This window comes from Trichophyton benhamiae (assembly GCF_000151125.1).
Source record: "Trichophyton benhamiae CBS 112371 chromosome Unknown Abenha-F-W-21b08.fp109, whole genome shotgun sequence".
Lineage (NCBI taxonomy): Eukaryota > Fungi > Ascomycota > Eurotiomycetes > Onygenales > Arthrodermataceae > Trichophyton > Trichophyton benhamiae.
In genome coordinates this window covers 261,420-283,400 of record NW_003315096.1, presented here as the reverse complement: position 1 = coordinate 283,400, position 21,981 = coordinate 261,420, and the positions used below count along the sequence as shown (strand labels likewise).

Below are 21,981 nucleotides of genomic sequence, written 5' to 3'. Positions count from 1 at the left end.
AGCATCGAACCGGCCTCTGTCTCCTGTCTATCGCAGTCTGCCGTCGCTGTCGCTGTCGTCTGTCGTCTGTCTGTCTAGCGAGGTGGTGGTGGTGGCGACGGGAGTGTCAGTTCAAGTCAGCTAAGTCAGTCAGCCAACGAACGACCAGCGAACCAACGTCCGAACGGAGGCCCCCGGCGAGTCAATGGCTGCTGCCGGCTGCTCTGGCTGGAGGAGAAGCTGAGGACGAGGCGAGGGCGAGGGTGAAGCGGGCGTTGGTGGTTGCAGGCAGGGCAGTGGGAGATGAAGTCGAGGCGAAGTCGCGGGGAGGCAGAAGAAGGAAAAGAAAGAAAAGAAAGGAAGAAAGAGGAGGAGAAGAAGAAGAAGAAAGTCGGGAAGTTGAAGAAGAAGAAAAGAAGGAGAAGAAAGTCGAAGAGTCGAAAGGGGCTAAAAGAGGGCGGCGGTGGGGCGTGGCCAGTTGAAGACTTAGTTAAAGACTTGGTTAAGCGTTAGTTAAGCGTTAGTTAAAGCCAGTTAAAGCCAGTTAAAGGTTAGTTAAAGGTTAACTAGTTAAGGGTTAGTTAAGACTCGGTTAAAGATGGCTAAGTTAGTTAAAGATTTAGTTAAAGACTTAGTTAAGACTTGGTCACGACTTAGTTAAAAGATCTAGTTAAAGACCAAGTAAAGACCAAGTAAAGACCAAGTAAAGACAGTTAAGACAGTTAAGACAGTTAAAGACGGAATCAACCTGCGACACGCGGTGTTTCAGCGTCTCCGATCTCAGACGCGGCGCCGACGGGGTTCGTATCGCCAGGGACTCTTCCTGGACGCTCTGCTGGGGCTCTACCGGGGGCTCTACTGGGACTCTACGGGGGCTCTACGGGGACGCAGCCAGCGGCGCCTCTCGAGTCTCGCGCTTGCTTGCCTTTCAGTGGCTTTTCCATGACTTCATTACTTGGTACGCTAAGGAGCTGCCAGGGTCAGGGGGTGGATCGCTGCCGGTGGATAACGACAGAGTCTTCCTCTTGTCTTCTTGTCCTTCTTGTCCTATCCATCTTGTGCTTCTTGTCTGTCTCTCTCTGCTTTCCTGTCTTCTATCTGAAGGTGTGGGAGCGGCCGGCAGTCTCGGTGCGCGGCTTCTTGACTCCGGACGGCGCTTCCAGCAGCTTGCTGTACGGGTTGAACCGCTGGCCGTTGCCATGCTGCTTCTGCCTCTGCTTCTGATTCTGATTCTGATTCTGATTCTTCTGCTGCTTCTCCCGGTGTATCAGCGACTCGGCATTCGCATAGTCAAACGGCCTGCCTGCCTCCTCGCCTTCATCTCGCGGTCGTTTGCCCAGCGAGGACCTCTGCTTCAGCTTCTTCTTCTCCTTCTTCTTCCTGGCGCTGCCCTCGTCCAGCAGGATCTCAGACGCATCCTTATCAAACGCCGTTTCACCAGTGCCGTCTCGTAGACCGTCTCTCCTCCGCGGCGGTGCTCCAAACTGTCTCACAGTGAAGATCTCGTTGCGTTGTGACACCTTTGCTTCTTCCTCTTCCTCCTCCTCGTCTCCCTCCTCGTCTTCTCCAGATTCATCCTCAGATGGCTCTCCTTCGCCTTCCACTGGCCGGGGAACTTCACCCTCAACCAGCCGGACAGGCATGTTCGGGAGCGGCAGGGATAGCTGCAGGGCCTGCGTCGATGCAGACACGCTGTATCCATGAATATCATTATGATTATGATTATACTCATCATCATCGTTGCGCCAGTTGATACTGCAATTCTCTAGCCCGGTTTGACCCCAGAACCGCGACTCCGTAGCCCGCACTCCCACGGCACATGTCGAGGTGGACGACGCAAGGGCGGCAGCACCAGCACCAGCACCAGCACCAGCACCAGCAGCAGTAGCCCTGCTGAGATCCACCGCACCCCCATCCCCATCCCCATCCCTATCCACCACCACCGCCGCCGCCGCCGCCGCCTCTGCTCTGCCAGTAGCAGTAGCCGTAGTTGCAGCCGTAGCCATACTCCTCGAACTTGCAGCCGCATGTCCGGCCGGAGATCGTCGCCGGATCAGCTCATGCATCTCCGGCCCCGTAGCGCCGCCTTGCTGTCTTGCCTCGCGGATCAGGCCAGCCACCTCGTCGGTTCTGCTCCTCAGCGACGCAGAGACTGGAGACCCCATGCGCAGCACCGCAAACTTGTCCTCTGGCATCTCCTGTGCCAGCCGGAACAGCGCCCGCTTCGACAGCACCGTCTGCGGGCTCTCGTCGTCCGCGCGGGCGATCCTGTCGCGCCATTCATGCAGTGCCCGGAAGACAGCGAACTGCTCGCGTGTCAGCGCCACGGGGCTGTTGGACAGCATATCGTGCCAGCCGCCGCTGCCTCGTCCCGTAGCAGCATCGTAGGTTGGCCGCTCGTAGCGCTGCAGGGCACATTCCTTCGACCGCTCAAGCACGTACTCAATGGCCTCCCGTCCGCCTCCTCCTGGCCCTGACTCCTTCTCTTCTGACGACGGCGGTAATTCAAGTAACTGGTTCCGCAGCCGGTCAAAGATGTACAGCAAGAAATGCGTATCTGACCTCGCATAGTCCAGCATGCCCGCCAGCAGAGGCCGGATCCGCCAGTCAGCCGTCTGATACTGCTTGTCGGCATCAAAGCCCACGTACTCATGCAGCAGGAACTTCAGGCTCTTCTTCGGCAGCTGCAGTGCACTAGCAGCATGGAACGTATCGAATAGCCCGACCAGATACAGCCCCAGATCCCGCTGCAGCCATATCACATCCATGCTCGAGCCATGCAGCACCTTGATGATGGACGGGTCTGCAAATACCTCGTTGAGCACCTGTAGCTGGTCACGCCATGGCTTCAGCGTGTCCACGATCCAGTCCTGCTCGCGCGTGCTGATCTGCATCAGACACACCAGGCCATGGTAGACGTGGCTGTCATGGTGCTCCAGGTCGACTGCGATCTCCTTGGCCTGCTTCAGCTGCGATAACATGGCGTGCACGTCTTCCAGGGTTTCGACGAAGATGGCCTTGCTGTCGGCTACGGGCGTGTACATCGTTGGCTCGGCCTTTTCGTACACTCGAGCCGGATACGTCGAGGCTTCAATCTCTTTCTCATACGGATGGTTGTATCTACATATATTAGTATATCATTAGTTTATAAAGTAACGTAGATGGTAACTCACGGCTTGGTAGGATCTTGGATGCTGCCTCCGAGACTCTCCTCCAGTCCAACAAGGGCATGCGGCTTGCTCTTCAGCAACGGCCTGAACGCCCGTCCATCGTCCGCATTGTCCAGCTTGACGTCGAACTGGAGCTGCGGCTTCGCTATCTTCGATGACCCATGGCTGTACATCCGCGGGAATCCCGCCGTCTCTTTCTTCTGTGCTTCCTGCGCCGGAGCGTACTTCTTGATCACGCCCGTGAACTCGTCCAGACAAGCATCGGCCTTCTCCAGCAGCTCGTCGATGACATCCACCACATCCTTCCAGTTCTCCTCCATGCTGTCTTCGTCGCGCAGCACCGTCTTGGGCTTCTTCTTTTTGTTCTTCCCGCTCCTTGCATTCGAATCCGCAGATGCTGAGGAGCTCGAGGCATTAAAGGGGGAGTCTGGGTTGTTCGCGGATGCGATGCGCAGCAGCGAGTTGGTCAGGCTCAGCAGGCGGTTGCTCTGCTCCGTCAGGCTGCGGCTGGTCGGCGAGTCGAAGGAGCGGTGGAAGGCAAGGTCGCCGGATGCAATGCGGTTGGTCGTCTTGACGGCGTCTACCAGCGCTGCCTGGGCCTGCTCCTGGAAGGCCGGGAAGCCCTCGGCGTCCATCTCGACAGCACTTGCTACAGATAACACTGGGAGAAAAGCAATGGTACGGGTATGAGGAGGATAGGCTTGCTTGTATTTGTGCAGTCTCAAGTAAAAGTGGAAATGACAAAACGCATCCTTGTGCAGCAGCTGTAAGAGAATACCAATTTGACCAGCTTCATCAACTTCAACTCTCTTCAACTCTTTTCAACAAGTGAAGTTGATAAATCGAAATAAAAAAATAAGTCCGAAAAAGAAAATAAAAAGTTCATCGGAACCGGCGAAAAGTTAAGCCGCGCAACGTCAAAAGTGACTTCAAAAGAAACGAAACACCGAAACTTATAGCAGAAGATGATAGCAAGAAAGATAGCAAGAAGAAGCAGAAGAAAAGAACAGATTTGACAGCAAGATATCCTTGATCCTCCGAGAAATATCGTGAGACTGCTTGATTTGACAATTTGATTTGTTGATTTGTTGATTTGACGACTTTGTTTGTCGACTTGGCTTGACCAGAGACGTGTGACTTGAGCTTCGAGCAGTTTGTGACCGACAGCTGCTGTTCGTCGGGTGCTCCTAGGCTGAGTGGTCAGTGAGAGGCTCTTTGAAGTAAGTTGTTAGCTGTTAGCTCTTTTGGAGGAAGTGTCTTGCCTTGTCTTGCATCTATTTGTTGCATTCGACCCCAAAAATCCCGAGGGCTTGCAGGAGTGGGAGGAGAGAAAGTTCAGCTGAGAGAGATTCGTAGTTGGAGTGTATGGTGTGAGACAGCAGAGCATGTTGACGTTTCAGGCGTGTTTGTGATGACACTTGGTTGATGTCTTGTTGATGACTTGGTGACTTGAACTGACATGTGCTTCATAGGTGGTAAGAAGTAGTTGTCCATGGAAAGCTTGAAGACCGAACTTGGATGTTGACCTGGGGTTGTTCGGCAGGCTGGACTGGAAGATCGAAGCAGCAAAACGCGCCAGAAGCGTGAGAAGTGTTGTCAGTAAGTGTAGTCGTCATCGTGATGGTAGAGCCGTGAAACAAGATTGGTCTCTTAACTTGACCCGTGTCTGAGCGGTTGCTGACTGCTGCCTTAGATTGAAAGAGAGAGAGAAAGAGCCTGAGTGAGTGCCTTGGAAGTTGACGAGCATGTTGACCGAAAACCCGACTTGACAAAATGTGACATGTCGTTAACTTCAAAAATTGGAAAGAAGGCAGAAGGCATAAGCAGCAGGAGCAGCAGCAAGGTGAGAGGCTCGAAGACAACGGGTAAGTTGAAGAGGCGTCAGTGTCAGTCCGAACAGCCGCGTGTTGCTGGGTATCTTGCTTGTAGTCGACGCAGGCTGGTTGGTATCATGGTTGGTGCTTGGCGAGAGACATGAATACCAATGGTGGGCGTGAGCTGTGCTTGGATTGCTGATGTTCGGCTTGCGCTCGCAGTGTCAGAAAGCAGATGGTGAGGGCTAACCTGGATGTATTGGCAGGCAGGCTAGTTCGACCGACGGCAGACTGAGAGGAGCAGCAGAACACGAACAAGAGCGGTTGTCTGGATAAGAGAGTGGAACGAGACCCGACATGTCTGCGTCACTGGCACCGGAATGCAACGAGATCAAAGAGTGAGTAACAAGTCGATGAACTGGTTGCATTGATTGACGGCCGGTGGTGATATCCGTTGGATCCAAGGAAGCGAGAGAACCGAGCAGGCAGAGGGAATGTTGACTGACGATGGCTGCTGCTGGATAGGAGATACGACTCGTGCTTTCTCAAGTGGTATAGCGAAAGTGAGTTCAAACTTGCCGAAGGCCCGGGACAAGAGAACGAACACACGTTGAGAAGAGCAACGAGAAGGAGGAAGCTGAACGAGCGCAAGCTAACGCAGGAGGATTGCTAGAGTTCCTTCGAGGTAACACGTCGACTAACGAGTGCGAGGAGGTCTTTCAGCAGTACAAGAAGTGTCTGTTTGTAAGTAAAACAACCCAGAGCAGCAAACTTGAACTTTCTTTGATTTGGCGGAGGCTGGCAGACACTCGACTGTTGTCAGACGAGGAGAAAAGACCGGAAGTCTGTCAGGCGGGCGGAGTGAAGGAACCCAGGGGGGGTGGAAGGAGTGCAAGCATGTCAAATCAGCTAACATCCAACAGAGGACCCTGAAGGAGAAAGGAATTGACGTGATGCTTGACGAAGCGAGGAGTTCGAACCGGGAACAGGACGCAGATTTCTTGTCGAAGAGCAAATGAAATGAAGAAACTTTAGGTAACTGTTTGATCATTCCACTTTGAATTGGCTGTTTACTCTTCTTCACTGGTATCCGTAGAGCTGGGGGTCGATGTTTGGGTCAACAACGACCGGGCCCAGGTCTGAGCTAGGCTGCTGCGGAGTCTGCTGCTGCTGCTGGGGGGTTGGCGATGGCGGCGGCGGCGGAACGGCAGCGTTGATGTCGAGCATTGGCTGGTCAGGCGGGCTCTGCTCGACACGCTGCTGCAGCAAGGACTGCGGATACGTCTGCGTGTCGACGGCGACAGTGCTGTTGGCGCCGGCCTCTTCAGTGGTGGTAGTGGTGGTGGTATTGGCGGCAGAGGCATCGGCGGCGGCGGCGGTGGTGTTGTCGGCACTGTCAGCGACGTCGACATTGTTGTCATCCTGTGGAACGAACAACGGGCTGTCGGGAGCCGTTGTGCTGGTCGGGCCGCTGCCATGCTGCTGCTGGCCCGAGGCCCCAGTGCCCTGAGCAGGGTCGGTTGGCTGCTGTTGCTGCTGCTCAGGGGCGGATGGCTGCTGGGGGGGCGCAGACAGCTGAGTAGCCGAGCCCGATGGCTGCAAGGCTGGGGCAGCGGCCGCTGGCTGGATTTCTCCAGACGACTCGAGTTCTTCTTTACATTAGCATATACCCAAACAACGACGAAATGGTAGGAGAGTCTTACCTGGGTGCGGCGGGACGATCCGTTCGGCTGGATGGTCCGCCAGCGCTCGCAGAACGCCGAGCACCAGTCTCCTCTGTTCGCCATCTTCGATGTGGCGCGGTCGGTAGTGCCTGTAGTCGTCGAAGGCGCAGGCAATACGGTTGCTTAGGCCCGGGGACAGTGTCGGCCTGAGCGTCTTGTTCCAACGGGACTCGAGGTCCTTGCAGTTGGCTGGCGGGAAGGCAGCGTCGAACTTGGCTTTGATGCCCTCCCAGCTCAGGTTTGTCCCCAGGCGAAGGGCCACGATGGCGAAGTCCTCCTCGTCGGTCCACTTGCCGTGCATCTTGCTGGTCTGCCGGAGCCTAGCTTTGGTAAGGAGATAAAGCAGTCTCACGGCGTTGGCGGGTGTCGGAAGTGATGCAACGGCTGCTGAAGCGCGTGGATCGAGTTGCGGCGTCCTTTAGTCGAAAGCTGCGATGCAAGGTCTCTTGAACGGCTCGATAGTAGCGGTCGAGTTTGTTTGTGATGTCTCAAAAGGCCTTGGATGCGCTAGTCGATGATAAAGGAGTCGAGCTTGCGTTGTTGAGCAGAAAGAGAAGAAAAAAAAAAAAAAAAGGGAGGGAAGAAGAAAGAAGAGAAAGAAAAAGGCGAGGTCGAGGGGCGTCGTCGGTCTTTATATAGGCTGGCTTTTGCGTGCTTCTGGCAGCATCCGCCGAGCTTTTCTCTGCACTCTGCAGCCAGCTCGGCGGATGAGGAAGGAAGGAGAGAGAAAGAAAGAAGGAGGAAGCGTCGACGAGAGAGGAAGATGAGGGGATTTTATAGCCCGACGATGCGATGCGGAAGGAGCTAGAAGGGAGTGAAGGAGGACGACGACAGAGCAGGACGACGAGTGACGGATTCTTTGTCATGCAGGGGAGAGGCAGGAGACAGTGAAGATGGCAGTGAAGGGGATGGTGAAGGAGACAGTAGAGAGGATGGTGAAGATGGCAGTGAAGGGGATGGTGAAGAGGATGGCAAAGGGGATAGCAAAGCGACGGTGAAGGGATAGACAATAGATGGACAATGGATGGAGATGCCGTGAAGAGAAGAGGGAAAGGGGTGAAGGTGGAGAGTCACTACAGTCTACAAAGGCTTACAAAGGTCTTCACAGGTCTACAAAGGATGGGGTGAAGAGAAAGGAAAAGAAAGAGATGAAGATGGTAGTATTATAGTATTAGAGTATCATGAGTGATTATCTCCTCCGCCTGTCAAAGGGAAACGTTGGCCCCCGGGGGAAAGACAAAGGAGCCCCTGAGGAGCTGCCTGCTGGACCGCCTCCGCCGCTGCTGCCTGCGCCCGTCGAGCTCTTTGCAGTCAGCCGGGACCAGACGTCGACGATGCCCACTCGCTGGGCAGGAAGCATGCTGTACTGCAGGCTGTACAGGTTGCGGCGGTGGATGGGGGGAACGAACTGGCCGGTTGCCAGGCAGAGGATCACCCGGGGAGACAGGTAGTGCTGTCTGATGCGCTGGCCGAGGCGGAAGTACTGGTCGAACATTTCCCTCAGACTCAACGGGACGGACTAGGATAATGTTATTATTACTACTTATATCAAATAAATATAGAGACAGACTTACTTTGAGGTGGATGTAGGATGCCTCGGTGTACTCGAGTTGGTCGTTGGGCAGTGGTGGAAGAGACGGCCGTCGAAGCTCAAAGCGAGTGCCCCCTGAACACACATGTTAATTAATACACATACCACAAAGTAGTATTAAAAGTACTAAAAAGACATACCAGGGAGTCGTCGAGAGTCCTTGAGTCGCAGCATCAGTGCAAACAAGGGGAAATGGTTCAGAAAGGCCAGGCAAGTGTCCAGCCCGGCCTTCAGGGAGATAATGGCCATCCTCGCAGACGCAAAGGTGATGTAGAACACCAGCACCGTCGGCAGCAGGAAGAACAGCAGGGTGAACAGGATGGTCCCCAGCAGCAGTTGGTCCAGGTCGTAGTCGCAGGAGTCGATGCGGTTGCGCAGGATGTTGCGCTTGCGGCCGCGGAAGAGATGGAACAGCGAGATGATGATCGTCAGCTGCCAGTTGAAGATCCGGGCTGACGCTATGTAGAAGCTGTAGATGTGCACCGTGAAGATGGACAGCAGGTCGGAGAACATCGCTATCGACATGCTGGCTCCCGCGAAGCTGGCACACCCGATGATGTACACCACATACGACAGGAACGGCCTCAGGCTCGCCAGTGCGCCTACACCATCAGTACATATACACCAATAGCTATATAGGGTAAAGGGTAAAGGGTTCTTCTTCTTACTGGCCCAGTGGGCAATGACCCAGAGGAAGAGATCGCCCAGGAAGACGGCCAGCTCGTTGTTCAGCTTCAGTCCGGCAGGCCAGCCCATCAGCCAGGAGATCGTCTGCTGCAGCCCATCGACCGTCCACCCCGTAAGCACCGCATTGATCTCAGATGCCACATTGTCCGCATTGTCCACGATATACGACCCCAGCGCTATCCCGATAATCACATCATTAGCCACCAGCCACAGGCTGTTGTAGAACCGAATATAGTCCGGATGGCTGTTCGTCACGCTCTCCCAGTCGTCCTTACGCTTCCGCAGCGTCAGATACTGGATCGGCCAGTAGCAGAACTGCTGCAGCCGGATATCAATCTGCTGTGCCGTGGCAGATATGTCCTTCAGCGCAGCGGCGTCAGGGGCAGCGCGCCACTCAAGGATCCTCAGCACCACCTCTGCAATCACCCGGTGGCCGATCAGGCAGGCTATGAACCCCTTTGTGATGATCGGGTATATCCACACCATCACCACATACGTGATGCCCCAGAGCACCACGCCCCAAGCCGTCGTCGCGGACTCGACTACCCGCTGGCTCACGCTCAGCGCCCGCTTGGGCCGTGTCCCGATCAGCCCGATGTTGCTCTGGAGCAGCCTGTCCATCTCAAACGAGCAGTTGATTTGGTTGATTAGCACCGGAAGCGCTTGCTCCTTGGACGACGGCACATGCTTGACTACCGTCACCAGGCGCCGTTTGGCTATCAGTCGCGATGTCTGCGCCCGCGCCTCTCTCTCAGCCACTTCGACTTCATCCAGCGTAGTCTCGCCGCCGCCGCCGCCGCCGCCCTTGTCAAAGGTGGTGTGCTTGTCGCCCAGGGCCAGCGGAATGGGTCGTAGAGACATGTACTGCATCTTCGTTGGGTGTGGGCGGTTGAACATGATTACCTGCAGCGGTAGCTTCACGTTTGGAGGACAGTATATCAGCGGCACTCCCGTCGACGGGCTCGTAGTAACGTGGATATGCGACGTGGTAAACGCCGTAGGCACCTCTGCTGCATTCGTAGAGCCGAGCACATGCATCACTGGCTTCCCGCATAGCCCGAAGATGCGGGATATCGGGTGCGGGCTGTTGCGATACAGTATCCCCGTCCTCAGCGCATTTTCCACATTGCGTGCCTATCACCATATCAGCATCGTCTCATCTCCTCACTGTGGATATGGGAATGGGTATGGTAGGGTCCTACTTCAACATGCTCCAGCACAGAAACAACAAACAAGTCGAATTCAGAATTCCTCCATCCAACGATCACCCCCGGCGCATCAGACAACGCAACTTCATATGGCCAGAACACCCGTAGCAGGCCATCATTCATCACCATGCTGTCATTCTCTCTCCCCCTTATCCCCTCTTTCGTCAGCCTAGAATGACCCGCGCCGTCTGAGCTGTTCGCGCGCAGATATCCCGTGGTGCACGGAACGGGGGTGCTATTCAAACACATCAGCTATCCGCGCATGCCATCATAACCATCATAACCATCCCCCATTATAGTGTGGATAGGCTTTATTTACCACTTTCAGCTCTCTCGTCACGATATGGTTGAGCGGTACAAGTAGGGCAGCGAAGAATATCGACAGAACCAGGAATCCTCTGGCCGCGCGGGTCTGCCATCGTTTATCAATTAGTTTACTACCCATTATCCACACGGCAGAGTTATAGACTTACGACGACTCCGTGGTCCCAGGCAAAGATGGCGAGCTCGTACAATCTGGTAACCAGGTCCCAACGTGCGGTGATGTAGCCAGCGACGAAGATGCTGAACGCAAAGACGGAGAAGGGGTGCATGAATCAATGCCTGCTAGGCGCCGCGCTTGCCACGGTGAGGCTTCAATGGATGGATGGGTGAACAGATAGGTCGATAGCGACTATCGTGAAGCCGTGGATAGCTTGCGGGTGTTGGATTCTGGGGTCAGGCCAAAGTTCTTGCTTGCGGTCGTCCGCTGATTTTTATTGTTATTTTTAATTTTTTTTTATCGATAACTCAAAATGGCGCTTAGAGCGATTAACCGCCCATAGAACGACCACTTATAGATAATCAAGATATCCATAGACGGTAGACATACATTACTAACTACAAGTATGTGAAGAAATGGTTTTATTTGACTGGCCTCGCTATTAACGCCGTTTATGCTGAAGTTAACTATATATCTATCTATAAAGCCTTGATATCCAAAAACACCTTGTTGGCCTGCAGCTTCTCATCCGCGGCCACAAGCTCCCGTAGCCGCTGCTTCTTCTCCTCCACGCTCATCTTCTCGTTACCAGGAGCCTCGACTTCGGCCTTCCACTTGACCAGCATCGCCTTCAACAGGGCATTGCCCTCCGCAACCTCCTCGGCAGTGAACTTCTCCACGGCCGCTGTGGTCTTTTGCTTTCCCTCACTATCAGCTCCAGAGGAAGTAAAGTCCTCAAGTTCCTCTGCCTTCTGACGAGCCATGTTGACCACCTTGTCCGGGAATCTGACCAGCTCCGCAACGTGGATGCCAAAGGACTGGTCGCAGACTCCTGGTTCGACCCGATATAGTAGCGTGACCTCTTGCTTCTTTTTCTGCTTTCCTTCTGCCGCTGGTCCATCACCGATAAAGGCTACCACATGCAGATTGCTCACGGCCTTGGGGTACCGTTCCTCCAGCGCCGTGAGCTCATGGAAATGCGTAGCAAATAAGCTGAAGCATTTGATCTCAGTCACAATGTGTTCTGAGATCGCCCATGCAAGACCAAAGCCATCATACGTGCTTGTTCCTCGGCCCAGCTCATCAATTATTATTAGTGATTCGGAAGTTGCTGACTTCAGGATATTCGCGGTTTCAAGCATCTCCGCCATGAAGGTTGATACTCCCTTTAGCTGAGAGTCGCTGGCACCCACTCGGGCCAGAATGCTGTCAAAGATCGTGAGTTCTGCCTCTGAACAAGGTACAAAACATCCGGTCTGTGCCATGAGTGCAATGACCCCTATCTGTCTAATGTAGGTAGACTTGCCACCCATGTTGGGACCCGTGATGATCAAAAAAGAGGATTCGTCTCTGATCAAAGAGACATCGTTCGTGATGAAGGTGATATCATCTTGCATTTCCATGCAAGGGTGGCGCGCTTCCTTGAGGATGGTGTTGCCCGTTCCTCGTGGGTGAATTTTGGGCCTCACATATGCCGTTGGTGCGTGTGCTGATACATGGGCAAAGCTCACTATTACGTCGAGATGTGCTAGGATGCCAGCTAGCTGCTCGAGTAAGGGGCAATAAGAGGCTGCAACATTGACAACCTCGCTGACAAGTCCGGTCTGAGTCCGGTTATAGTTCATTGAGAGCTGGTCGTGCTCTCGTCGTAGTGCCTGCATAGTTGATGTCGTGAAGTATACTCCATTCTTCTGTGTTGAGCACTCCTGGTACTCTCGCTTATTGCGAATACACCCGGCTTCCTGCGGTATATTAGTATGGAAGACATATCAACAAAATAACCACAACCCTCTACTCACATTCCGGGTCAACCTGAAGCACCAGCCGTGAACTCTGTGATTTTCAAGGAAGAGTTTCTTCTCCGTGTCCTGGCCAAGATCCCGGCCAACTCTCCTATGCTCGGAGTCCATATCATGTCTCAACTTGTCAAGTTTCTTCCTGATTATCCGTAGACTATCGTCAAACTCTGGCTTGATGATGAACTCATGGTTGTCCAAAGCCTCAAGGTCGACCGTCGTCTCAACCATCTCAGCTAGTTTCCCTAAATCTTGTGAGAGTTTCCGTAGCTTGTCGGTATATTCTGCATCCAGCGGTGTTTGATACTGCTCGTCCATCACCCCCTCAAACGAATTAATAAAGCCAGGTATACGAATGACCACTTGATAGACTCGAACAACATCTTCCAAATTGGCCTTGCCACGCTGAAAACGTTTGGCCAGCCTATATAGGTCAGGTATGGATCGAAGATGACTCTCTTGCATGGTCTGTCTCAACTCGGTGTCTGTGACAAAGGCTTCGACTAGCTGCTGCCGTTTCTCAATATCCTTATGGTTCATCAGTGGTTGCTTCAGCCATTGGGCCAGCAACCGGCCTCCAACAGGCGTCTTGCAGTGATTTAGTAGTCCATACAGACTCATGTTTTTCATGCTATCACGAGGTCCAGGCATGAGGTTCAATGCCCTGAGCGCAGATGCATCGAGCTTCATGTACTGTGCCAAGTCATGTTTATAGAGTTGGTATTGGCCGAAGTTGGAAGGGTCGGACATTGCGTTGAGGTAGCTGATCAAAGCAGAAGCAGAGCCCATCGCCAACTTAAGGTCTGTTTGTGGCAGCATGGCAGGTCCAGTCTCATCCTTCAGCAGCCTTGATAAGTCCTGCTCAATGTCCTTGGTCCCAAAGGCACTGACTGGCCGTTCTGTAATTGCCACTCCGCAGCTGTCAGCAATCTGTCGTAGCTTTGCTAGCTCAACATCCTTCTTCTGTCCCTCAGCAGGTATCAAACACTCCTTCACTCCGAGCTGGATAAGCAGCGACTCGAAATTGGAGTAGAGGTCATTATCAACAAACTCGCTGACCCCCAATTCGCGTACGCTCGCATCCGCAAAGCATACGCCAACATGTCTCATCTCTTTGGCCTTTGTAGCAGCTTTCACAGCAAGGATGATAGGTGCAGTGTCCATTGCATTTCCTCCAGAAGCTCCTCCTAGCTCCTCCTCCACATCCTGTAGGTTTCCTGGACTGGCTTGCTTTGCCATCTTCCAGCCCCTTCCTGACGCACCGTTTTGTGACGACCATATTTGCACCCGCTTATTTAAACGGAAAAGGGCTTCTCGTAGAAAGGATCGAAACACAGTGACTGACAATGTCACCGATGCCAACCCGCTGTCGCTTCGTCCCAGCGTCCGTATCACAGATGTAGTCTTGTAGACTGTGCGAGCAATGTACTCTGCATCTGCGCCGTGGGCAGTGTACCAGTCACCACGATCAAACACGCGCACTGTCGACTCGTCTTCGGCATCTAATGAGCGGAAGAATTTAATAAACCCGACCTCATCGTCGACCTGTAGATGTCGTTAGCTCTGAATTACTCTAGTTATAGATTGCAGTTGCAGGTAACACACTCACCTTCAGCTCGGGACGAGACGCCATAATATAACTGGAGCTACCTTTCCAACAAACAAGCGCAATTATAAGAAATTAGAATATAATCAATGCTTCTTCCCTCCTCCAGGTCTATAAATTGTCCATCAGCTTCAATCGGCTTCGGCAAGTTTTCAACGCGACTCGACTTTAATCGAATTTAGGGTCACGTGAGCACGCGTCTTCGCGCGCTTCTTTTCATGACGTAAATTTTGATATCAAAAAGTCGACGAAGAACGACAATAAAAGAGCAGAAGAAAAGAGAAGAGAAGAGAAGAGAAGAGGGGAGATGGCAATAGGACTCTAGAACGCCTGTTATGAACTAGACTAAACACCAAGATACCCATAGCTACAAGATATAACGCACAGCGAGAAACGGCAGGCTGTCACTCCCTTTTCTTACCAGCGCCTCCTTTGGCTGCCTTGCTGACGGCCGTCGATTTGGGAGCGGCTTTGCCCTTAGCCTGTGTCTTCGCCTTCGCGGCTGGCTTTTTAGGGGCTGCTTTGGTTACCTTTGTTGCTTTGGCTGTTTCGGGCGCGGGAGTGGCCGGGGCTTTACCGGGAGCTTTGCTCTTTGCCCTGCTCGTCGTGGCTCGCTTTGGTCGGGTGCTGCTTTCAGCTTGCCCCTCTTGATCGTGTACTTCGGGGACGGTAACTGGGATTTCTACTGAAATCTGCTCCCTTGTCTGAGGCCGTGACTCTGCAGAAGGCGCAGCAGGCGTCTTTCTGGCAGCAGGTCCTCGTGTACCGCGTCGTGCTGGGGGTGCCGTGTGCTCCCGCATCTTCTCTCTTCCTGAGATAGCAGCCTGTCTCCTAGCCCGTCTGGGTCGCCCCTCTACTACAGCTTCGGGTTCAGCCTCGCCATGAGGTTGCTGTGATATACTCCCTGAAACCAGACGTTCAAACTCATTCCTTGTTGACGTCCCTGCTTCACCTTCAGGCTCTTCCTCAATAGATGGAAGAGGAAACTGTTTTGGATCTATTTCCTCTGACAATCTCTCCTCCTTTATGACGGGCGTCTTCCCATCGTAAATGAGACCAACCCGTCGGCCGGGCCTGGTCAGCTGCGGACAAGATGGAAGCGCACTAGCCAATGTCTGACCAAAGCTACCCAGGCGGTTGATTGCTGGTGCACTCCACGTTCTAATCCGCCGAGTAGGATGTGTGGGCTGCGGAAAATGAAGCAGTAAGCGTCTTCGGCCCATACGACCGAACTCCCTCCGCAACTTTTTTACGAGCCTCTCTTGGTAGAACCTGCTGTATGGGATATGTTCAGGCCTCGTCTTAATCTCTCCTGGCGAGGGCGTGAACTTTGATGATTTATACGGAACTGGACGCTCCTTCGTCCTGACCCCGTATTGATCATACTCTGTCCTGTGGCTTTGATCGCTTGAAATGAGAATTTCAGCTAATTATATAGATGGTTAGTATTTGCTGCATCAAAATTGCCTTTATAGAACAAGCTTTGCCAAACTTACCAGATTCAGACACAGCATCACTTTGTCTCGGATGGTCAACTGAATCAGAGCGGTTATTTCCTTCAACAGCCCTGCCCTTGCCCTTGTCTATTTTGGCAGTATTACTGCTCTCACCGACACCAGAGCCTGACTCCTCTGAACTGTCTTCCACTCTAGCTCGTTTCTTCGTCCTCGCAGCGGGGAGCTCGTCAGCATCACTTGATGTGCCTGTAGCCGAAATACCCGTTTCAACTTGGCCATCCCCTGCTCTCTTCCTTCCTCCAGGGGTCAGGGTGTCGCCTGCAGCATGGCCATGGCTATGAGATGTGTCTCTCCGTGGCTCTTGGTGTGGCGTACATTTAACCACCACGCCAGCTCCTGGACCAATATTTACCCCTGACCGTGCATCCCTCTGTATCCGCTCATACAGCTCTGGATCATGTGTTTGTGGGCCAACCCCGGACGCACTCCGTTTAATTTTCAGGTCATAATACAATCTCTGATCTGTCGTTCCTGGCCCTGAGCTCGATCCGGGCACAGACCTAGTGCGTGGGTCGTCGTTATCGTTTCGCTTCTGTCTCTTATCCCTGTGTCTGTCTGAGCCATTGCCATCCTCGTGTACATCGTTTCCTTCTTCGATTGGTGTTTCTTCTCGCATGTCTTGGGATGTTCCCCCTTCTCTCCTCATTGGGGCAGGGTGATTCCCCTTGTCACCTCCTGGCGTTCCCGAGACGGCCCGTTGGCTCCCTGAACCCATATCTCTTGGTATACCGTGGGTTACTTTCGGCTCCTGTGGGAGGCTTAAATTCGCCTCTTATATATTATGTGGCGGCAATCTGAGAGCAGCCCTTTGCAGGCTGGTAAATCGAGAGAATGTTTATGCGATAGTGCCACAGGGTCTCATTGATTGAGAAATGTGAGGATTGCAAGGAAGGTATAGAATTATGGACTATCTGGGAAGTCTATATAACATTAGTTAAAGGGATAATGAGACGGTCATTGGTTTAGAATACAAAGCATTTGATAAGATAGTTGATATTTAATAATGGTACTTTGTACAATGATATGTTTGTGAATGAACTAGTTCCTTATCTTCGAGATCTCGTACAACCAATGTATGAATATACCAAGCTGCCAAATAGAATGGCCAAGTTTAACTAAATTCCCCAAATATAAAAACGTTATCCACTTGGTATTAGATGGCTAACGCCAGCCAAATATCAAGGTCACAATTCATATACACGAAATCAGGCACAAAAGTCCACCACAGCTCAATTTTAGTGGCATAGGTATCTGGTTCTTGCAACAGTGGGGTATCATAGTAGCTATGTATGTGTCTAATTCATTGAGGCTTCATTCGTATCCCGACGTTCAAAGGGAAAGAAAGGAATAAGAGAGTATCGTCAACACAGTGAATGACCAGCTGGGTCGATGGAAGAAAGGACATGGGTAAAGAGGAGCCAGGTAACGAGAGTGATGGAGTATTAATTTGGTGGTAAATAAAGTGAGTAGTAATATATGCCATGAATGCAGAAGAGCAGACCAAAAGCCCCCCGTTTTCCAAGATCAAGTAAATAAAACAGACGAAGAAGTGAAGAAAGGAGACAAGCGGAGAGGGAAGAATGGGGGACAAAAGAACGGAAGTAGAAGCATTAAAAGTGGTAAAAACAAGAGTCATTAATTCGTTTCAATTCATTGCAGCATTCTTCATCCAACTCGTCATTCCTCGATCCTTATTCATCCCTCTCTTCAAGATAACTTTTTTGTTGTAAACTCGATATTCGAGCGACCGAACAGACATTAACGGGTGAAGGACAAGAAGAGAGGATCCGAAGAGCAGAACAGAACAGAAGAGAGAGCAGCCTAAGTAAATAATTCATACCACGCCGTGTCGCCACATAAGAATAACCCGTAGCATAAAAATAAGCAAATAGCCGAGTATTGCTTTGGACAAGCAATACCTGTCATTGATAACCGGAATAGAATATCAAGCAGTGAAGCAGAAGTAATTTTTTTTTTTCGACAGAAGGACAAAGAGATGATGGATAAACAAAATACCACCACCAAGAGCAATGGACAGTAAATGGTGCATTGTCCCAGGAAACAAAAGCCAGAGCACAAACTGGGGGAAAGGTACAGAATGAAGAAAAGAAAGAATGGAAACAGTACTGAAAGACAAGGTTTAGTGGCCGTCTTATGTATGGGTATGGGTGTATGGATGAATATATGTAAAGCAAAAGAGAGAAGAATCGAAAAAGGAAAGGAAATAAGGAGTATAAAGAAAGTGACCCAAATGTTCCTATCATTATAATCATCCGGTTGTACCACATAATGGAATGACCGTTATCCATGAGCCGGATCGTCAGGCTTATATTTTGCTTGTTCAGTTTCACTCGTAGCAATGTCGACCAAGGCTTGAAGACGGCCTAAACCTGCACCACCGCTAGGCCTAGTGGGAAGTAGTTGCTGATGCTGTTGTTCTTGCTGCTGTTGTAGTAGTAGCTGATGAACACTGTGCGAATGATGATCTGCTGCATTCGTCTCATACTGTACTGGCTGGTGATGTGTAGGAGATGTTTCGGTAGGAACACTTGGTCCAGGTCCTTCGTCCGCTTCCATTTCATCTTCATCTTCTTTCAGGGGACCAGTACCGGCTCCCGTGGATGGTCGTGAGCCAATACTTTGCAGTTCACCCATCGTTGCTTGACCCCAGCTTGCTGCGTCCTTGGTACTACCACCAGAACTACTGTTGCCGTGGAGGTCTAGTCTAGTCAAGGTGCGCTGTAAGGTGGTATCCAGAGATAACTGACCGCGCCTATGCTCTGCACCAGAGAATGGCGGGGCGGGCCGAGGACCAGCATTGAATGTCGGTGCGAATGGGGTGCTGCCCATCAGGTGTGACGGCGGGGGTGGCGGTTGGGAGTATGGTTGAGGCTGGTAATGGTGGCGGTCGTAACTCCTTGGGCTGACCTCTCGTTCTCGATTGTATTCCAGGCGTGGTGGAACATGGTCAAAGGATTCGATACCTGGTAAACGGGTTGTCGTCGGCTGTGAAGGTGAAGATAGTGGAGGCACATTGACGTTTCCACCTGGGGCTGCACCTGGTGCTTCAGCAGACTGCTGATACCAGAGGCCGCTGGGAGCTTGAGGAGGACGCGCGAAACCAGTGTATGAAGAGGGATGCCATGTCCTTCGTCGGGGATCGGCTTCAAACCCCGAGTCTATTGCGCTGGTTGGTGTTACAGCTGCATATTGGGCCGGATCTGTTGGCGCGGGAGCCATTACGGGGGGCGGCGCCGGTGCTATTGATTGACTAGGGTATGGCGGATGGGTCATGCGAGTATATGGGGGCTGGCTGGGATAGTTTTGATGCGACGGGTCAAATGGTCTCGTACTTGTTGGCACTGATAAACGGCGACCAACGTTGCGGTCCGGCCAGTGCGAGGAACCGTAGGCAGAACTTGGGGAGGCATAGTAAGGGCTCGACTGATCATATGTAGCCGATGAAGGCGTGAAGGTAGGGCCTGGCGCAGAGGACTGATTTGGAGGTGTTTTGGGGGGTTCGGCTCTGGTCTCTAATGATAGAGAATGTCTACTGCGAGTGTGATGGTGGTGTTCAGCACCAGATCCCGCCATCATCAACGGTTGTGGCCTTCGTCGTAGCTCCTGGTGCTGTGGGGCATAGCTAGACATGTTCGATGAGATGCTAGAGGTAGACAGATTACGGCTGTGGCTGTGTGAATGGCTGCCGGCGGTCCCCGCGCGGGCTCTTCCGTTATGTCGTACACGATCGGTGCGTACCTGGCGCTGGAATCGGGTTCCGCTGGCTGCGAGGGAGTCACACGGGATGTTCTCGTTGACATGGACAGTCTGAGCATGCTGGCGGAGGTTGTCAAGGCGGGAGAACCTGCGAGAGCAGTGGCACTGGAATGGCCGTTCTCCAGTATGTTTCCTGGTCTTGTGTTAGCAGGCTTATGTTATCTTCTTAAACAGGCGGGAAGAGCAGTTACCTGATGTGTCTGGCTAAATGTTCGCTTCGGGTGAAGTTGAGATTGCAAGGCGGAAACTCGGTGCAATAGAACCGCTGGCCTTTTTTCTTCTTTGATGGAGGACCGCCAGCAGCGTTGGCTGTTGCTGCCACTGCCGCTACCGCTGCAGCGGTTACTGCGTTTGCTGCTGCTGTAATTGAATTTGTTGTTGCAGCCCCTGAGGTACCTGCAGGACCTGTACCTGAAGGTCCGGCATCTCCGGTACCACCCATTTCGATCTCATTATCAGTCTGGTAGTGATCTCCGTCTGACTCCGGGTGTTGCATCTCGTCGAAGTTGGAGGAATGAGTAGAAGAGCCCTCGCGACTAACGACAGAGGTGCGATTAGGAGTTGAGGCGGCGGCGGGCTGGGTATTTGTATTATGTGGCGAGACGGATGAGGTATGTGAGTGTGCGTAGTGAACCGCTGATTGCGGTTGTTGCTGTTGTTGATGACGATGCTGTTCAGTAACGGTTACATCGTTCGTTCCATGATTCGAGGCGAGTTCAGTATGAGAGGCGATGCCGTTTTGTCCTGCGAGTGGCTGCCCGTTCGGTTGTCCGTTGAGTGTAGGCACCGACGTAGCTGGCCCAGGTGATGGCTCTTTCCGTTGCTCCCGCTGCTGCTGCTGTTGCTGCTGTTGCTGCTCAGGTACGGTCATTCTGTTATTTTTATTATTGACGGCAAGAAAAGAGGGCATCGTCGACACCAGATCCCCTGCTTAACTGTTCCTGGTGTTGTATTTCCTGCTCGTCTTCCCCTTGTTTCACTTTCTCCTGCTGGCGACCTGCGACCAAAACAGCCTCCCCGGCCAGAGAAAAACAGCGATAAGGAAAATAAGAGAAAAGAGATAAGTGGAGGAGAAAAGGAAAGCCGAAGTGAAGTCGTTATCCAAGGCCGGAGCGGGAGAGGAAGGACCTGACGGGGGGTCTAGCGTGTCATCTATGCATATATAGTATATGCCCCCAGTCGCACTTCTCCCTCTTTTGTCTTAAGCTGTCTTTCTCGTCTTTCTTGTCTCTTGTTACCTCGACGACGGCCTTGCAAAAACTCCCACCGACGGCGGCGGCAAGTGGGTCGTTCTAGAGGAAGTAAATATGGATCAACGCAGAAATGACCGAAACATTCGAAATAATGGCGGTGGTACGGAGTAGGTGTTTTGTGTGTTGATATGTTGATATGTGGGCGGACGGTTAGAGGTAGAAGTTGGGTAGTTGTGGATAAAGGATAGAGGTAAAGGCCAGAGGAAAAGGCACAAGGGCACAAAATAACTGGATTCCTTCGAGGTCCCCGGGGTTGAAGCGCAGGGAATAAAAGAGAGGAGAGATGACGTTAGGTGAAGTTGTTTGGATGCAGTGGCAAGAGGTGACGGAAGAAGGCGATGTTTTTTGGTGTTTGGATTGTTTAGTTAACTCGCTTTCTCATCCGAGTTGCTGCAACGGATATTTATGATGGAGAATGATGGAGTCGTTTGTTGATGTGGGTTGAAAAATAGCCCAGGGAGGTCGTTCAGGTACCGAGTCAGAACGGACACCCCTGTGACACCGCAGGCGCAGTAAAAGAAGGCGAGGGAGACGATATCCTCGCAGATGATCAAGTCGAGTCGAGTCGATCCAAGCAGAGGCAAGCAAGGTGCTATGCACTAGATGTTGTTTCTGTCTGGGCAGAGTCGGCCGGCAGTGACGGTAGTACCGAGGAAGTACCCCTTTGGCAGTCAAAGTGTGTCAAAGGTCCGTAAGTCCGTAGCGTGTGGAAGAGGTGCGAGAGTTGATGAGAGTCCAGAGGGGAAGAGGAAAGCAGAAGAATATAGTAGGAGGAGGAAGAAGAAGAAGAACAAGAAGAAGGAGAAGAAGGAGAAGGGAGATAAAGTCGAAGGAAGCCGGCGAGAGATGAGGCTAAAGAAGCGAAGAGAAGGCTACGTCAGAGCCAGCAAGAAGGATGCAAGTCATGGGCGGCCCATGGAGACATCGACATCATGGATGGCATGCCATGGCATCTCTCGGAGAGGGGGCACCAAAGAGTGGTCAGAGGTCCCGGGGAGACAGCCAGCCAGGCAAGCCGCAGGCGTGAGCAGGCAAGGTACCGGTACATCGCCAACAAGTGACCAGCTCACAGGGGGTCCCTTCAACTAGGCCTTAACTAGCTTAACCAGCCATGCACTAGCCCCTTTAACTAGCCTCTTAACTAGTTAGGCTGCCCTTAGCTAAGGCCAACCCTTGCCCTTAACTGAACGCCTTTAACTGGAGCTTTCCACGCCCTTGAACAGGCGAAGGCCGGGCTGGACGCTAAAGGTGGGCGCGGCGTCAAGGTACATGGACTTGTTTCTCTGTTGTGCCTTGCCTTAGCCTTGTCCAGGTACAGGTACCTTGCATAACATGCCCTCGCTTTCGCTCCTCGCTTGCTGTCTTTTTGACGTCTCAC

The 21,981-nt window shown here is 52.4% G+C and overlaps 8 protein-coding genes across 8 annotated transcripts; 2 read left to right on the top strand and 6 right to left on the bottom strand.

The window, feature by feature from the left end:
* Positions 1-282: 282 nt before the first annotated feature.
* Positions 283-492, top strand: ARB_01209 (uncharacterized protein; the record flags this gene model as incomplete). Its single annotated transcript, XM_003012550.1, has 1 exon — positions 283-492. One exon carries the CDS (start codon positions 283-285, stop codon positions 490-492), a length of 210 nt encoding a protein of 69 aa, XP_003012596.1.
* A 581-nt stretch (positions 493-1,073) lies between these two features.
* Positions 1,074-4,536, bottom strand: ARB_01208 (exosome complex exonuclease Rrp6, putative; the record flags this gene model as incomplete). Its single annotated transcript, XM_003012549.1, has 4 exons — positions 1,074-3,099; positions 3,153-3,966; positions 4,097-4,341; positions 4,412-4,536. The coding sequence occupies 4 exons, from the start codon at positions 4,534-4,536 to the stop codon at positions 1,074-1,076; spliced, it is 3,210 nt and encodes a 1,069-aa protein (XP_003012595.1).
* Positions 4,537-6,043: 1,507 nt separating this feature from the next.
* Positions 6,044-6,988, bottom strand: ARB_01207 (uncharacterized protein; the record flags this gene model as incomplete). Its single annotated transcript, XM_003012548.1, has 2 exons — positions 6,044-6,615; positions 6,667-6,988. 2 exons carry the CDS (start codon positions 6,986-6,988, stop codon positions 6,044-6,046), a joined length of 894 nt encoding a protein of 297 aa, XP_003012594.1.
* Positions 6,989-7,549: 561 nt separating this feature from the next.
* gpi1 (pig-Q) lies at positions 7,550-9,862 on the bottom strand (the record flags this gene model as incomplete). The annotated part of the gene is made up of 4 exons (XM_003012547.1): positions 7,550-7,760; positions 7,926-8,170; positions 8,262-8,353; positions 8,419-9,862. The coding sequence occupies 4 exons, from the start codon at positions 9,860-9,862 to the stop codon at positions 7,550-7,552; spliced, it is 1,992 nt and encodes a 663-aa protein (XP_003012593.1).
* Positions 9,863-11,133: 1,271 nt separating this feature from the next.
* Positions 11,134-14,083, bottom strand: ARB_01205 (uncharacterized protein; the record flags this gene model as incomplete). Its single annotated transcript, XM_003012546.1, has 3 exons — positions 11,134-12,396; positions 12,454-13,995; positions 14,060-14,083. The coding sequence occupies 3 exons, from the start codon at positions 14,081-14,083 to the stop codon at positions 11,134-11,136; spliced, it is 2,829 nt and encodes a 942-aa protein (XP_003012592.1).
* A 377-nt stretch (positions 14,084-14,460) lies between these two features.
* ARB_01204 (uncharacterized protein) lies at positions 14,461-16,219 on the bottom strand (the record flags this gene model as incomplete). Its single annotated transcript, XM_003012545.1, has 2 exons — positions 14,461-15,404; positions 15,553-16,219. 2 exons carry the CDS (start codon positions 16,217-16,219, stop codon positions 14,461-14,463), a joined length of 1,611 nt encoding a protein of 536 aa, XP_003012591.1.
* Positions 16,220-17,874: 1,655 nt separating this feature from the next.
* ARB_01203 (C2H2 transcription factor, putative) lies at positions 17,875-20,221 on the bottom strand (the record flags this gene model as incomplete). The annotated part of the gene is made up of 2 exons (XM_003012544.1): positions 17,875-19,483; positions 19,542-20,221. The coding sequence occupies 2 exons, from the start codon at positions 20,219-20,221 to the stop codon at positions 17,875-17,877; spliced, it is 2,289 nt and encodes a 762-aa protein (XP_003012590.1).
* A 797-nt stretch (positions 20,222-21,018) lies between these two features.
* Positions 21,019-21,692, top strand: ARB_01202 (uncharacterized protein; the record flags this gene model as incomplete). The annotated part of the gene is made up of 3 exons (XM_003012543.1): positions 21,019-21,039; positions 21,074-21,290; positions 21,343-21,692. The coding sequence occupies 3 exons, from the start codon at positions 21,019-21,021 to the stop codon at positions 21,690-21,692; spliced, it is 588 nt and encodes a 195-aa protein (XP_003012589.1).
* Positions 21,693-21,981: the final 289 nt, after the last annotated feature.